The sequence below is a fragment of the Aotus nancymaae genome, unplaced genomic scaffold (genome assembly GCF_030222135.1).
Source record: "Aotus nancymaae isolate 86718 unplaced genomic scaffold, 86718_ANA_hifiasm-v0.15.2.pri h1tg000089l, whole genome shotgun sequence".
NCBI classification, from domain to species: Eukaryota; Metazoa; Chordata; class Mammalia; order Primates; family Aotidae; genus Aotus; species Aotus nancymaae.
In genome coordinates, this window is record NW_026988504.1 from 337,735 (window position 1) to 352,804 (window position 15,070).

The window sequence follows — 15,070 nt, forward strand, 5'->3', positions numbered from 1 at the left end:
TACAAGAAAAAGCAAGCCCATTCAAAAGTGGGCGAAGGATATGAACAGATACTTTACAAAAGAAGACATACATGAGGCCAACAAACATATGGAAAAATGCTCATCATTACTGGTCATTAGAGAAATGCAAATCAAAACTACATTGAGATACCATCTCACGCCAGTTAGAATGGCGACCATTAAAAAATCTGGAGACAACAGATGCTGGAGAGGATGTGGAGAAATAGGAACACTTTTACACTGTTGGTGGGAGTGTAAATTAGTTCAACCATTGTGGAAGACAGTGTGGCGATTCCTCAAGGACCTAGAAATAAAATTCCATTTGACCCAGCAATCCCATTACTGGGTATATATCCAAAGGATTATAAATCGTTCTACTATAAGGACACATGCACACGAATGTTCATTGCAGCACAGTTTACAAAAGCAAAGACCTGGAACCAACCCAAATGCCCATCAATGATAGACTGGACGGGGAAAATGTGGCACATATACACCATGGAATATTATGCAGCCACCAAAAACGATGAGTTCGTGTCCTTTGTAGGGACATGGATGAACCTGGAAACCATCATTCTCAGCCAACTGACACAAGAACAAAAAATCAAACACTGCATGTTCTCACTCATAGGCGGGTGTTGAACAATGAGAACACATGGACGCAGGGAGGGGAGCATCACACACTGGGGTCTGTTGGGGGGAAACGGGCGAGACAGCGGGGGTTGGGGAGTTGGGGAGAGAGAGCATGGGGAGAAATGCCAGATATAGGTGAAGGGGAGGAAGGCAGCAAATCACACTGCCATGTGTGTATGTATGCAACAACCTTGCATGTTCTTCACATGTACCCCAAAGCCTAAAATGCAATAAAAAAAAGAAAGAAAAAAAAAAGAATACAATGTATAATGCATATATAAAAACAAGAGAGAGAGAGAGACGGCCATTGTCCTACAATGTCTCCTAAAATTTCTCTGAGGAATTTTATGATTGAGGGTTTTTATACATAAGTTTTTAGGTAATCTCACACTTAGTTTTAGAGACGATGTTACTTTCTTCCACGTGGGCACCTGTACCACCACCACTCATTCAATGAGCTCTCTCCTTCTCACCAAAACCGGACATGCCTTTGTCATAGTGCGAATCCTTTCAGTTCTGAACAGAGCACCGCTCTGATGTGTTTTAAGAACGGGAAACAAAAGTCCTATTTTTAAAAATAATTTTCTTGGAGATGCACCCTGCACATGAACTTAAATGTATTTTATAATCAAGCTAAAAAATTTTTAGCAGGGCTTGGTGGCTCACGCCTGTAACTCCAGCACTTTGGGAGGCCGAGGCAGGTGGATCACCTGAGGTCAGGAGTTCCAGATCAAGCTGGCCAATATGGTGAAACCCGTCCTTACTAAAAATACAAAATTAGCCAAGCAGGGTGGCGCATGTCTGTAGTCCCAGCTACTCAGGAGGCTGAGGCAGGAGAATCGCTTGAACCTGGGAGGTGGAGGGTGCAGTGAGCTGAGATCGCACCATTGGACTCCAGCCTGGGAAGCAAGAGAGAAACTGTTTCAAAAAAGAAAAAAAAATTTTTTTTGAAACCAGCCCATGAAAAGATGGTCAGTACCACCAGTCACTAGAGAAATGCAAATTACACCCACAGTGAGAAGCCTTTAAATGGGAAGCTGATGGCTAAACTTAGAAATACGACATTACGAGATTCTGGCCAGGATGGAGACTGGAGAGTTCACGCGCCGCCTGCTGGAACGTGAAGTGGTGCGTCAGTCCCTCGCACGACGGCACACAGGACTCAGCAGCAGAAATGAAAAGGCTTGGACACACAAAATCTGGCACATGAATATTCCTGGAAACCCTGTTCACCACAGCAAAAGCTAGAAGTAGCCCCAGTGTACTTTACCAGGTGCATGGTTGAACATGCTCTGGTAAAACCAACAGTGGTCTAGGAAGGCATGAACCGTGAACACATGGACAGCTGGATGGGGTCTCAGGGCACCAACCACGCTCACCGTAACACCACCTCAAACTGCCATGGCCCATACCAGTCCAACGTGGCACACTCGAGAAGGGACAGACTGGCGGCAGGGGCTGGCTCTGAGAGGAGGACCCAGGTTGCTGATTGACTGTGGAGCTCGTTACACAAATCTACACAGGGCATAAATCTGCTCGGAACCAGACACACACACGAAGCCGCGAAACCCCACAGGCTTGCAGTCCACAGAGCAAGGCCTGCACGGCAGGGCACCGGCTCCAACACCGTGCTGTCCTGCACAGTCGCCGCGGGGGAGCATGTGAAGCGCACGGAGTGCTCTATTACTAATCTCGTCACTTCCTGCAGGTCAATAATTATTTGAAAATAAGGAATATTTTTAAAAAAACTAACAGACTAGATAACACAGACCAATCCTCCACTAAGACACTTCTAAAAGTTAAAAACAGACTGAAAACAGACACGAAGTGCCCGCAGTCACCAGAGAGCTCATGAGGACCCGCGGTGGACAGAGCCGGGGCTAGAGAGAAGGAAAACAGACACGAAGTGTCCGCAGTCACCAGAGAGCTCACGAGGACCAGCGGTGGACAGAGCCGGGGCTAGAGAGAAGGAAAACAGACACGAAGTGCCCGCAGTCACCAGAGAGCTCATGAGGACCCGCGGTGGACAGAGCCGGGGCTAGAGAGAAGGAAAACAGACACGAAGTGCCCGCAGTGACCAGAGAGCTCACGAGGACCCGCGGTGGACAGAGCGCCGGGCCAACTCTCTCCGGCTCACGGTGACTCCAGGAGGCGCCACAAGAACCGGAGACACCAACGGTGCGTCCAGGAGAGTCTCCAGCTAGCGGGAAACGCGCGTCAGGTGACCAAGGGAGAACCAGTAAAGCTCTCACCACAGGCTCTGAACCTGGGGGACCGTGCCTAGCAATAGGAATAAAACATGAAAGCCAGCACTGAACCCCTCGCGCCCCAAAACCTGACGGCAGTGACCCTGACGGCAAGCGCCCGCCTCCCATTAAGAGCGCATGTGCAGTCTCTCTGGGAGAGGAGAACATTCCAAGCCGCGCAGCATTTCTATAAGGCTTTGTTCCCGTGCCTTGGTGGAGCTGTTTTTCATCATACACCATCCTTCAGAAACAGAGCCACAGAGGTTCCAGAGGACGACACTCAACAAAGACTTTAAACCATGCTTAATATGTTCCAGGATGTGAAAAAAGTGAAAACTAAGACAAGAATATGAAACTACAAAAAATAAACAGAAGTTCTGAAAAATAAAAACAGAATTCAAGGATGGGTTTAACGGCAGACAGGCACAGCTGAAAAGAGAATTTATGACAGTGGAATTGAAGTCAAAGAAAATGTCCAAACTGAATCAGACAAAACAGAGAAGAGAGTCTAAGAGGCGTAAAGAATTAAGTGTGGTGATCTAGACGAGAGGGGGGTGACAGAGTCCCCAAAAGGAGAGGCCACTGAGCAATGTTCAAAGAGATCATGGCTAGCAATTTCTCTAAAGTGAACAAAAAACAGACAGAAAGTACAGATTATGAAACAAGTGTGAATCCTAGAACCCCAAGTAAAAGAAACACAAAGACAGTTTGTTCAGGAATATCACTGTAAAACTGTTAAAAACCAAATAAAGATAAAATCTCAAAAGCAGCCAGGGAAACTTAAAAGACTGTCTCCAGTACAGTAATGAGCAGGATGGCGGCTAACTTCTCCAGAAGACGACAGAATACCTTTAAAGTGCCAAAAAACAAATAAATGAATAAATGCCATACTAAAGTTTCAATCTCAGCAAAAATAACCTTTAAGAATCAAAATAATGGCCTGGCGCAGTGGCTCACGCCTGTAAACCCAGCACTTTGGAAAGCCCAGGTGAGCAGATCACCTGATGTTGGGAGTTCGAGACCAGCCTGACCAACATGGAGAAATCCCATCTCTACTAAAAATACAAAAATTAGCTGGGCATGGTGGCAGCCACCTGTAATCCCAGCTACTCGGAGACTAAGGCAGAAAAATCACTTGAACCGGGAAGGCGGAGGCTGCAGTGAGCCAAGATTATGCCATTGCACGCCAGAGCAAGACTCGTCTCAAATAAAAAATAAAAGAATCAAAGTGGAAAGAAAACCCCAGCACTTTGGGAGGTCGAGGGAGATGGATTATGAGGTCAGGAGTTCAAGACCAGCCTCGCCAACATGGTGAAAGCCCATCTCTACTCAAAATACAAAAATTAGCTGGGCGTCATGGCGGGGAGTTGGAGGCTGCAGTGAGCCAAGATCATGCCAGACCAAGACTCCATCTCCAAAAAAAAAAAAAAAAAAAAGTGGATAAAACATTTTGGGAAAAACCAAGGAGAGGGTGCCAGCAGCAGACGCACACTATGGAGAACACTAAGGAATGTCCTCCTGGCAAAGCGAAATTGGTTCCCTCGGAAGGTGAGAGATGCAGAACAGAACCAGAAACAGAAGAGCAGGTGTCTGCGTGGGTGAATCCGAGTGAATTCTCACAGAATGAGAGAGAGAACCAGGTGTCTGCGTGGGTGAATCCGAGTGAATTCTCACAGAACAAGAGAGAGAACAGGTGTCTGCGTGGGTGAATCCGAGTGAATTCTCACAGAACAAGAGAGAGAACCAGGTGTCTGCGTGGGTGAATCCGAGTGAATTCTCACAGAACAAGAGAGAGAACAGGTGTCTGCGTGGGTGAATCCGAGTGAATTCTCACAGAACAAGAGAGAGAACAGGTGTCTGCGTGGGTGAATCCGAGTGAATTCTCACAGAACAAGAGAGAGAACCAGGTGTCTGCGTGGGTGAATCCGAGTGAATTCTCACAGAACAAGAAGAGAGAACAGGTGTCTGCGTGGGTGAATCTGAGTGAATTCTCACAGAATGAGACAGAGAACAGGTGTCTGCGTGGGTGAATCCGAATGAACTCTGACTACTAAAGCAACGTAACGTCCTATGTGAATTAAGATATAAATCCATTTAAGATACAACCGAAACGCAGGACAGCAGCGGTGTCGGGGGGAGGTGGTGGGTGTGCTCAGGGCATCGGGACGGAGCACTGAGCCTTACCGCGTGGCAGGAAGTCCATCAACAGTGTGCGTGCCCGGCTTGCTCGGTCACGATCCTCCACACACCGTGGCCGCCTCGAGGCTCACCCGTGCCTCTGCTTTCCTCCCGTCTTCGGCAGGAGAGGGGAGAACCCCCGACTCCTGTGGCACCTCTGGTGCAAGGCCGTGAGCCACAGGACCGTCCTCCGCCCACTTCAAGACACTGAAACTTGGGGATTGTTTCAAGAGCAAAACGCAGCCCACCCTGACTGATGGACCCTCCGTCTCTGCCTTACTAAACAGAGTTCCTGTTTCTTTCCTTTGATTCTAAAGCATGAAATCCAAGAGCCATGGAGGGGACGCCCATCTTCCCGGCACCGGGGGGAGGCAGCAGGACGCCAATCTCCTCTCGTGTGAATATTCATGACAAAGGCCAACCTGCATGACATTTCCTTGATATGGGAACATAGGGAACTCGGACAACTCCCAAGGCTGAGCAACTATTCCTACAAAACATGCAAAAGACGTCTGAGAAAATCTGCGGTTCGACACCTCCAAGGTCCCTGTGGTCAGGGTGTCCGTGACGCTCCTGGGGGCTTGCCACCGACACACTGGCGTCCTCAGGGGTAAGGGCACCACCGCCTGGCCGGAGTCAGAAGGAGACCAGCAGCGCCTCCCGTCTCCCACGCGCAGCCTGCGAACCCACAGACTTCTCACCCAGACAAGCTTGCGGTCCCACTAGAAAGAACACATCTAAAACTAAGGCTATCAGAAACAGCTGAGTACACACAGAACTCAGAAATACAGAAGCAAGGGAAACGGAGCCAAACAACTAAAAGGGTCACCTCTGGAAAAATAAAACGTGGGACCAAGACCACAGACTACACAGAACAATTTCACTTTCCCAACTATTCACACCTGAGAACTGAAAAGAAAAATAACTTCCTATGAAGTGTAAAAATGAATGAGGAGGAGAAAAACCCCGAGCTGACACAAGGCTCAGTCAGGGTCACCAGGGACGCAGTTGGCTCCAGAGCCTGCAGGCTACAGAGTCTGCTGGGGCCAGCAAAGGCCCTGGAGGGAAGGAGCTGCAGGAGAAGGGCTGGCTGCCAGAGCTGTGGCCGTGGCTGAGGGGGTGCAGGCAGCGAGAGGGGCCCCCAGGGAGGGCGTGGGCACTGTGGGCCACTTTCCACGCAACACGCCCACCCGGGTGCAAGGCCACGTGTGCAGGAGTACTGTGTCTGCTCTTAACGGTGTGAGGGGTGCAAACGCAGCGCTCCAGCCAACACACCCACGGGGCAAACACAGCTGGAAGCCAGCAGGGGGCCCAGAGCAGGGATGCCTCCCACAAAGATGCCCTCCTCCGCGGTGCCCCCACCAGGAATACGTGTCCCAGCTGTGAACCCTGAGGGATGCACCCCAATGACACACGTACCCCAGAGCAGAGGGCGGGTTGGGGATGCTGGAGTGGGAGGTGGAGGGAGGCAGACAGAAACCACCCAGCACCCCCAACAAACCACAGCCCACCAGTCTTCAGAAAAGAGGGCAGGGTGGGGACGCTGGAGTTAGGGGGGAGAGAGGCAGACAGAAACCACTCTGCACCCAGCACCCCCAGCAACAGACCACAACCCACTGCCCTTCAGAGCAGAGCACCAAGAACCCAGATGGCGTAAGATGCCAAACGCCAAAGAGCAGTGAGGGTGCCTTTCCAAAAAACCTGGACGAAGCGCACCCGCGTTTATGTTCCACGGTCACTCTGGCGGCAGTGGGTGCGGTGGGTGAGGAAGGGGCAGGGTGGTTACTGTGTCTCACGTCTTTCCAAACAACATCAAGAAGCAACTAAAACCCACAACACTCCCCCTCTGCCCCCTAAGTGCAAATGCAGCATTCCTGCACAGGCAGCCTCATGCCCAGGGTGGGTGTGTCACAGGCAAAGCTGCCCTGGATGGGTGTAAATGCCAGGGGGGAAAGCTGCCCACAATGACCACACAGAGGCTCCAGGAGGTGCGGTTCTCCCATCATTTCTTCCCGAGCTCATGACAGTTCTGCCCATGGAGAGTACATGGCAGCAATGCACAGACTAACAGCGGCCAGGGCCCAGCAGGACCCCTAAGGTCGGTCACTCAGGGCCTGGAGGACACCCACACAGCTGCCCTAACCACACACTAAGAAGAGCAGCTTACAGAGCAGAACCTCCCCGATGGGCCTGGCTTCAGGGAGCAGGAGAGTAAAGGAAACACAGCCACAGCAGCGTGGCTGGCCACAGGGATTCGGGACACCGTTAACTGCCCCCTTTCACGGTGGGCATGGCTCCAGTGCAGATTTCCTGCTCAAACACCAAAAGCGACCCTAAAGGCAGCCTCTGCAGCACAGGGGGAAGACACCGGGAGTGTGTGAAAGTCACGTGAAGGGCGTGCGAAGGTTGTCAGACTGCATGTGAAGGGTGTGTGTGAAGGTTGTGTGAAGGGCGTGTGAAGGTTGTGTGAAGGGCATGTGAAGGTTGCTGGACTGCATGTGAAGTGTGTGTGAAGGTCATCTGACTGCATGTGAAAGTCGGACTGCATGTGAAGGGCGTATGAAGGTCATGTCAAGGTCGTTGGGTGGCGTCTGAAGCGTGTGTGAAGGGCATGTGAAGGTCATTGGACTGCATGTGAAGGGCTGTGAAGGTCATAGAAAGTCACGTGAAGGACTTGTGAAGGTAGTAGGCCTGCCTCCAACAGTCACCTCAGGGCATGGCACGTGCCGTGGGTGGGAAAGGGCAGAGAGTGAACCCCGTGAGAGCACCCAGCACTCCCACCATCCCAAGCCAAGCTCCTAGATCCAGAAAAGGCTTACAGGTCACCAGCTGTCCATGACACATGGGGGATGGTCTTGATCCCGAGAGACGAGGCAACGCCAGGCACCCATGGGCACGTCGGAAAGGTGACGTCCCTGCAGTGTGTGCTCTGGAGGCAACTGAGGGACAGTGATCAAGTCCATATCCAAAACACGACACATGATCTTGGCCATCAGGGACCTCCTGCAGACTGGCGGCCCCAAGCCTCCAAACGTCAGCCGACAGAAACTGGCTCACACTTCTAGGACCAACTTTCCCATGACATCCATCACACGCAGAACACTGAGCTGACACTAGCAGAAACGCAAGCTGGTTGCTCTCAGTAAAGAAGTCCCAGTGGCCTGGCCAGAGGAGGACGGCTGTAGGCCTCAGGCAGGTCCCCATCAGGTCAGGGCTGGGAGGTGTGGACAGAAAGCACGAAGGCTGATGCAGCCCTACATCCACCCGGCCATGGGCTCCCACAACCCAGCGCCTCTCCTCTGCTCGGAACACGTGGATCTCAGAAGTCCGCACACAACGGTGGTTTTTATGCCTTTGCACTCAGTCCCATGCAAGGGGCCGAGCACGGCATAGGATGGCCGTCTGTCCTCACCAGCTGCGCCTCCGCACTCAGTCCCACGAGAGGGGCTGGACGTAGCGTGGGATGGCCATCTGCACAGCAGGGCGCCGGGAGCTGTCAGGAGAAGCCCAGCTCTCTGGACCCTCGGGATTGGCTGCTGCCATCAGGAATGTCTTGGAAATGAAATCAGGCCTTTGCGTTAACACTTCGTGGGATTGTCTAAAATGTGTTCTATGTTTCTCTCCTCACATTCTAAAACAGAATTAGCCAACAAAACATGAGGCACTGCCCGGCTGTGCTAACCCCGGGGGGTTCGAGAGGCTTGGGAATGAGGCGCGGAAGTTCACCTGGATCGGCGTGTAAGGAGCTTTGCCTCTGCTCAGCTTTCCTCTTGCCCCACCTGAGCTCCCCGTCCTCACCCTGAACAGCTCTTGGTCCCTGAACTGCTGAGTCCCCCCAGGCCAGACCGGGGCTGCGCTCGGAGGGACCTGCAACACCCACTGAGTCCACAGGCGAGCACTGGCCCCATCAGCCCCACCACCCCAGCTGCCTCTGCTTCCTAAGAGAGTTCCAGAACCAGGGGCTCTTGGGTGCAGCCCCTCCTAGATCACACTTCCTCTGTCTCTCTCACAGGCACCACTGGGGGTTGACTCTGACACACACGTCCGACCTGTCAGGACTCGAGTACCTCTGAGCATCCCCCTCACCCCCGATCTGTTCTGAAACAGCCAGCGCCAGCCAGCTCCAGGTGACAAAGGGCACGCGTGCAGAGCAGCCCTCGGCCTGAGGGTGACGTGCCCTTCAGATGGGTGCCTGCCTGGGTCTAAGGGATTCAGAGCTGCGCTTGGCAGGTCATGGCCCTGCGCCCAGGAGCCCCTCAAACCTGGCAATGCCCGCTCACAGGCCTCATGGCCCTCGCCCTCCGCCCCAATGCCGAGTCCTCCGAGGCTGTGCTGTGCTCCAGCCACCACACCAGTACCCCAACACCTCCAGCCATTGCACGCTGCATAGGTCATGGCTGGAACTCATTGCCTTTGAAATGCAGCCCCACTCTCAGCACAGAAGCTAAACCCCTGTGCTTCCAGCCTCCTTGCCACCACCTCAGGCTGGGATCCAACTTCCTCCAGGCAGCATCAAGGCTGCCGGCCTGTGAGGGAGGAGAATGGTCCCTCAGCTGGGCAGGGCGGCCTGCAGACCAGCTCTGGGAGCAGCACTGGTGGTGCCAACTGGTCCCTACCACAGGTCAAGCCCTGGTACACCGGGCATGCCCACCACACCTACACCTGCTCACCACTCCCACCCGGGAGAGAGGCCCTCCACAAACCCAGGTGGCACTTGGTAAATATCCCAATAAGTGTTGCGTGCCCGGATTTTCTAGCAGGTTTAGCTGGACAGGCTTCAAGAAAACCAGATACTTGTTATGGTGGTATCATTCGCATTCTTTGCAAACGTTAAACATCTTAAAAAAAGCTAAAAAATTTATTCTCTGTTCTAGTTACATTTAAACACTGTACTGAAGAGAAGAAAGCATGTCCTTGGACGCCCCTAATGGAACGCCCCTGTGGGGAAGACTCAGGTGCCCCTGCTCAGTGCACCCACCCAAGAGCCAGCTGCCACAGCTGCTGGAGCAGGCCCTCCACAGGAGGGGGGACCACACCCAGAAAGACACAGGAGCAGAGGCAGGGCCACATCCACTGAGTCCACACAGGGGCAGAGGTGGGGGCCACATCCACTGAGTCCACAGGCAGGGGCCACATCCACCGAGTCCACACAGGGGCAGAGGCGGGGGTCATGCAAACCAGGCACACTGTGGCCGCCGCCTCCACAGAAGAAACACACCCAGCCCTGCACCCTGACGGGCTGAAGGACCACCCTGCACGCCATGAGCCGCCTCTCTCATCGATGGCCGCGGCAGAGGGCTACAGCCTTCAGCTTTCACACTCACCTGCTTGTCTCATGAGCTCTCCTCCCAGGCCCCTGAAAAGGAATGAAAACATCAGAATTAGGAGATTCTCTCAATATATAAAACACCATGAAATATCCTTGCCAATGTAACTTCAGGCTCCAAAAAGCATTAAAATGAGAATTCGTCCAATGTGTTACTGAGTATGAGCTGCCTTTCACCAAAGGAAAACACGACACAGCCGTCTTCCAGAGGCCCCATCCTGACTGGGTTATGCTGATTTTAATAGTCTTTGCTGGTATCCCACCACAGAACTAATTCCAAACAGCGCTCAGCTCTGACATTATAAAAGCTAATCTCAGATGTAGAAAGAGCCCTTTGTCCAGCCTAAAGAAGCAGCACACTGAGGTTCTACCACGAGCGAAGCCAGGCAGGGTTCCAGGCTGCTCTGCCGTCTGGGACGCCTGCCCCAGCCCTGGCACTGACAACGGGGCCCTGGTGCACGGGGGAATGGGCGCTGCCCAGGGAGGGCAAGAAATTTACTCCTGAGACCCTGGTTTCTGGCCCACACAGAGTGGCTGGGTCTGATGTCCCCTCCTGCAAGTAGAAAACTGGATGGAATATGACATGTGAAAAACCGGCTCTAACATCAGGAGGTAGGGAGTGCAGGACTGAAGCCCAAGGCAGGGGCCCCCAGCACCCCAGGGAACCCAGGAGCACCCAGAGGAGCCCTCCAGGCCCAACATGTGGGGAAAAGCCCAAATAGGGCCACCTGCCCTGCTGACTGAGGAGGCAGAGGTAGGGAGGCAGAGGCCACGCAGCCAGAGACTTGTGGGAGCAGCCAAGGGACAGTGCTGGGAGCAGCCTGGGAGGACCAGGAGGCAGGGAGGGAGGCTTCACCCCTTGAGGGTAAAGGAGAACAGCACAAGGTTCACTACCCCACAAGTGTCCCACCACTAACACACCGGGAGGTGTGGCTCACACCTGTAATCCCAGCACTTTTGGAGGCCAAGGCAGGTGGATGACTTCAGGTCGGGAGTTCGAGACCAGCTTGGCCAACATGGTGACACTCCACGTGGTAGGAGGCACCTGTAATCCCAGCTACTCGGGAGGCTGAGGCAGGAGAATCGCTTGAACCCGGGAGGCGGAGGTTGCAGTGAGCTGAGATGGCGCCACTGCACTCCAGCCTGGCCGACAGAGCGAGACTCCATCTCCAAAAAAGAGAAAACAAGAGAAAAACTAAGAGAAAACAAAAGCGAGTCACAGAGCTGGAGAATGCACTGGCAGACCTTGTCTGACAGAGTTGACATTGGAATATGTAAAGAGTTCTGACGGCTGAATAAGAAGACAGAGGATGAAATTTTTTAATGAGCAAAAAGTCTGAACAGTCACTTCACCAAAGACCCAGGAATGCTCAGTCAGCACAGGGAGAGAGGCTGGACACAGGGAGACAGGCTGGGTGCAGGGAGAGAGGCTGGGCACAGGTAGGCTGGGCGCAAGAAGACAGGCTGGGTGCAGGTAGGCTGGATGCAGGGAGAGAGGCTGGGCGCAGGGAGAGAGGCTGGGCGCAGGGAGAGAGGCTGGGCACCAGGAGCCTGAGAAGAGGCAGACTCCGGCAGCAGCAAGAGATCTCTACTTGCCCAGAGGGCCCACGTTCAGAGCCAACCACACCAAGGGGTCACGTGTGGAGGGGACGTGGAGCGGCAGCGTGGGGAAAGGGGCAGAGCAGCTGAGGAAGTCACAAGCACGTGTCCCATACCCTGTGATGCTGCTCCTGGTAGTCAGCAAGAGATGTGAAAGGCACCAAGACCTGTATGTCTAGATATGCACAGCAGCTTTCCTACAATAGCCAAACGCTGGAAACCCCAATGGCCCCGGCTGCTGAGTGGATCCCAAGCCGCTGTGCATGCGTACCACGGAACACGACTCAGCACTAGGAAGAAACACGACTCAGCAACGGGAAGGAATAAGCGGCAACACGGGCACATCTCAAAGACACCACGTCGGTGAAGAAACCAGACTCCGAGGCTTCCTACTGTGTGATGCGCCCCCGGCAGGAAAAGCAAAGTCATCTGTCAGAGCAGACAGGCTGCCTGAGCTGCAGGGGCACAGAGGGAAACTCTCAGGGAGGCGCTGGCCGGATCTCAGGGTTGGGGAGGCCACACCCGTGCCTATGACCAGCAAGCCTGGGACGAGGAAACACAATGACACCGGCAGAGCCGAAAACCCAGCGAGGTCAGACCCTCACGCACCTCCAGCGGCGAGCTGGGTGAGGGCTGGCTGCTCAACCCAACACGCACGGGCGGTGGCGGGGAGCGAACACTCCCCCACCCCCGCCTGCTCCCGATAGCACAGCTCTTCATTAGGACACAAACATGAGAACTTCGGTTTTGTAAAGCTCACCTGTATAACCGACGATCGTAGAGCTAGAAACAAAAAAGGGAAAGTTATTTAATAAATGTTAAATTAATATGTATATATTAACAAATGTCAAAACAAGAACAAAGAGAAAATGTCAGAAGGCACTGCACCAGCCAGGAGAGCCAGCTGGAGGGCCAGGGACAGAGGCTCACCTGCTGACGCAGATGGCCTCGTTTACCCTCCAGACGGCCCCAGAGATAACCTGGTGGGGAAACTGAGGCACGGAGAGGGCAGTCAGAGCAGGGAGCTGGAGCCACCTGCATTCTGGCCCCAGGTCCAACGCAGAACCCACCAGGCAGCCTCTTGGGCAAAAAGTAATTGTGCCAAACAGTGTTCTGATGTTGTCTTTTTTTTCCACAGGACAGCATCTCACTCTGTCGCCAGGCCGGAGGGCAGGGGCGCGATCTTGGCTCACTGCAATCTCCACCTCCCAGGTTCAAGTGATTCTCCTGCCTCAGCCTCCCAAGTAGCTGGGATTTCAGGCATGGGCCACCATGCCTGGCCCTGCTGTTTCTTTTTCTTTAAAAGGTCTTAAAAGCCACATTGTGATTACCACTACAACTAAAAGTTTGCCAAAAATTCTACGAAACTCTTTAAGATATATTCTTTACTTCTCACAACTCAAGGAAATAGGTTCTATTGTGGCCTGTATTTCACAGAGAAAGGGAGCCACGGCTCACAGCCTCCGTGGGGAGGCCACGCTCATGGCCACTGCCCACGCCACCTCCCCATCTGCACTCTGCAGCCATGCTTGTCTCAGTCAGAGGGGGAGGCCAGACGCCACTTTAAAAGTGAAAAACATAAACACACACAGCGGCTTTGTCAAAATCATAAAGCAAATTAATGGCAAAAATAGGACACGAATCCAAGAGGTGACTCTTAAAGAAGATAAAGCTATTTGGAACGGCAGACAGTAAACCATGCAATCCCTTGTGAGTAATTCTGATATTCTCCTGTAACACCAAGATCCAGAGTACATACCTTACCTGTGGGTCACAGAAGCCTTTGAGAGTCTCCAAAATCCCAGAAAAATGAACACACCATCTCCCCAGAGAAATACACAAAATTCTGGTTTACTCTCAGGTGACGCCAGACCCCAGCTGCAGATGCAAGGCCAGAAACCAGAGGCTTCTGTGCTCGTCCTGTGTGCCCCCAACTCCATGAAAGCCCGGGACCTGACGCCCCACCCAGTGTTGGCTACGCTCCATCCTGGGACTGCAGCCGGGCGCCCAGGAGGGAAACCGCACTCCAGCTGCAGCCAAAATCTCCACCAACTGCACTGGTTGAATAAGCCTTCCTCGGAGAACGAGGACGTGCTGGAGCGTGCACAGCAAGTCTGCACTCACTTCAAAGCCCAAGGCAACCCCTCAAGGTGGCTGGTCACAAGCCTGACGCCAGCGGAGACCCGGTTCTCAGCGCAATAACACCCCGGGTCCTCCAGTGGGCCCAGGACTGATGGAGCAGTGGCCACGAGGACTGCAGACTTCGCCTGGTGAGGGCAGGAGGCCCTGAAGGGAAGGCCCTGCAACCCTCCTAAGGGGCCCACCCAGAGGCTGCACACGAACCTGCTGGTGAATCTGCTTCAGGCCCTGCAACGCCTGCTCATCCAGATGGTCCGTGACAGGCCTGCAGAAGTTCAAACACAGTGCTATGGTCACAGCCCCCAAGACCCTAGCCCTGGGTACACTCGGAGGAGCTGAGGTCACACTCCCCAAGACCCGAACCCTTGGTGGGTACACTCGGAGGAGCTGAGGTCACACTCCCCAAGACCCTAACCCTTGGTGGGTACACTCGGAGGAGCTGAGGTCACACTCCCCAAGACCCGAACCCTTGGTGGGTACACTCGGAGGAGCTGAGGTCACACTCCCCAAGACCCTAACCCCTGGGTACACTCGGAGGAGCTGAGGTCACACTCCCCAAGACCCGAACCCTTGGTGGTACACTCGGAGGAGCTGAGGTCACACTCCCCAAGACCCTAACCCTTGGTGGGTACACTCGGAGGAGCTGAGGTCACACTCCCCAAGACCCTAACCCTTGGTGGGTACACTCGGAGGAGCTGAGGTCACACTCCCCAAGACCCTAACCCTTGGTGGGTACACTCAGAGGAGCTGAGGTCACACTCCCCAAGACCCGAACCCTTGGTGGGTACACTCGGAGGAGCTGAGGTCACACTCCCCAAGACCCTAACCCTTGGTGGGTACGCTCGGAGGAGCTGAGGTCACACTCCCCAAGACCCTAACCCCTGGGTACACTGAGAGGAGCTGAGGTCACACTCCCCAAGACCCTAACCCCTGGGTACACTCGGAGGAG

The 15,070-nt window shown here is 53.6% G+C and overlaps 1 protein-coding gene across 7 annotated transcripts in view; it reads right to left on the minus strand.

Moving 5' to 3' along the window:
- The window catches only part of TBCD (tubulin folding cofactor D), a 201,460-nt gene that overhangs the window by 28,638 nt on the left and 157,752 nt on the right, over positions 1-15,070 (minus strand). For all 7 annotated transcript variants that reach the window (XM_064369222.1, XM_064369223.1, XM_064369218.1 and 4 more), the window contains 3 exons: positions 14,326-14,386; positions 12,743-12,765; positions 10,382-10,413 (listed from right to left, as the gene is read on the minus strand). In XM_064369222.1, coding sequence (XP_064225292.1) covers positions 10,382-10,413; positions 12,743-12,765; positions 14,326-14,386 — 116 coding nt within the window. The remainder of the gene's footprint in view (positions 1-10,381; positions 10,414-12,742; positions 12,766-14,325; positions 14,387-15,070) is intronic.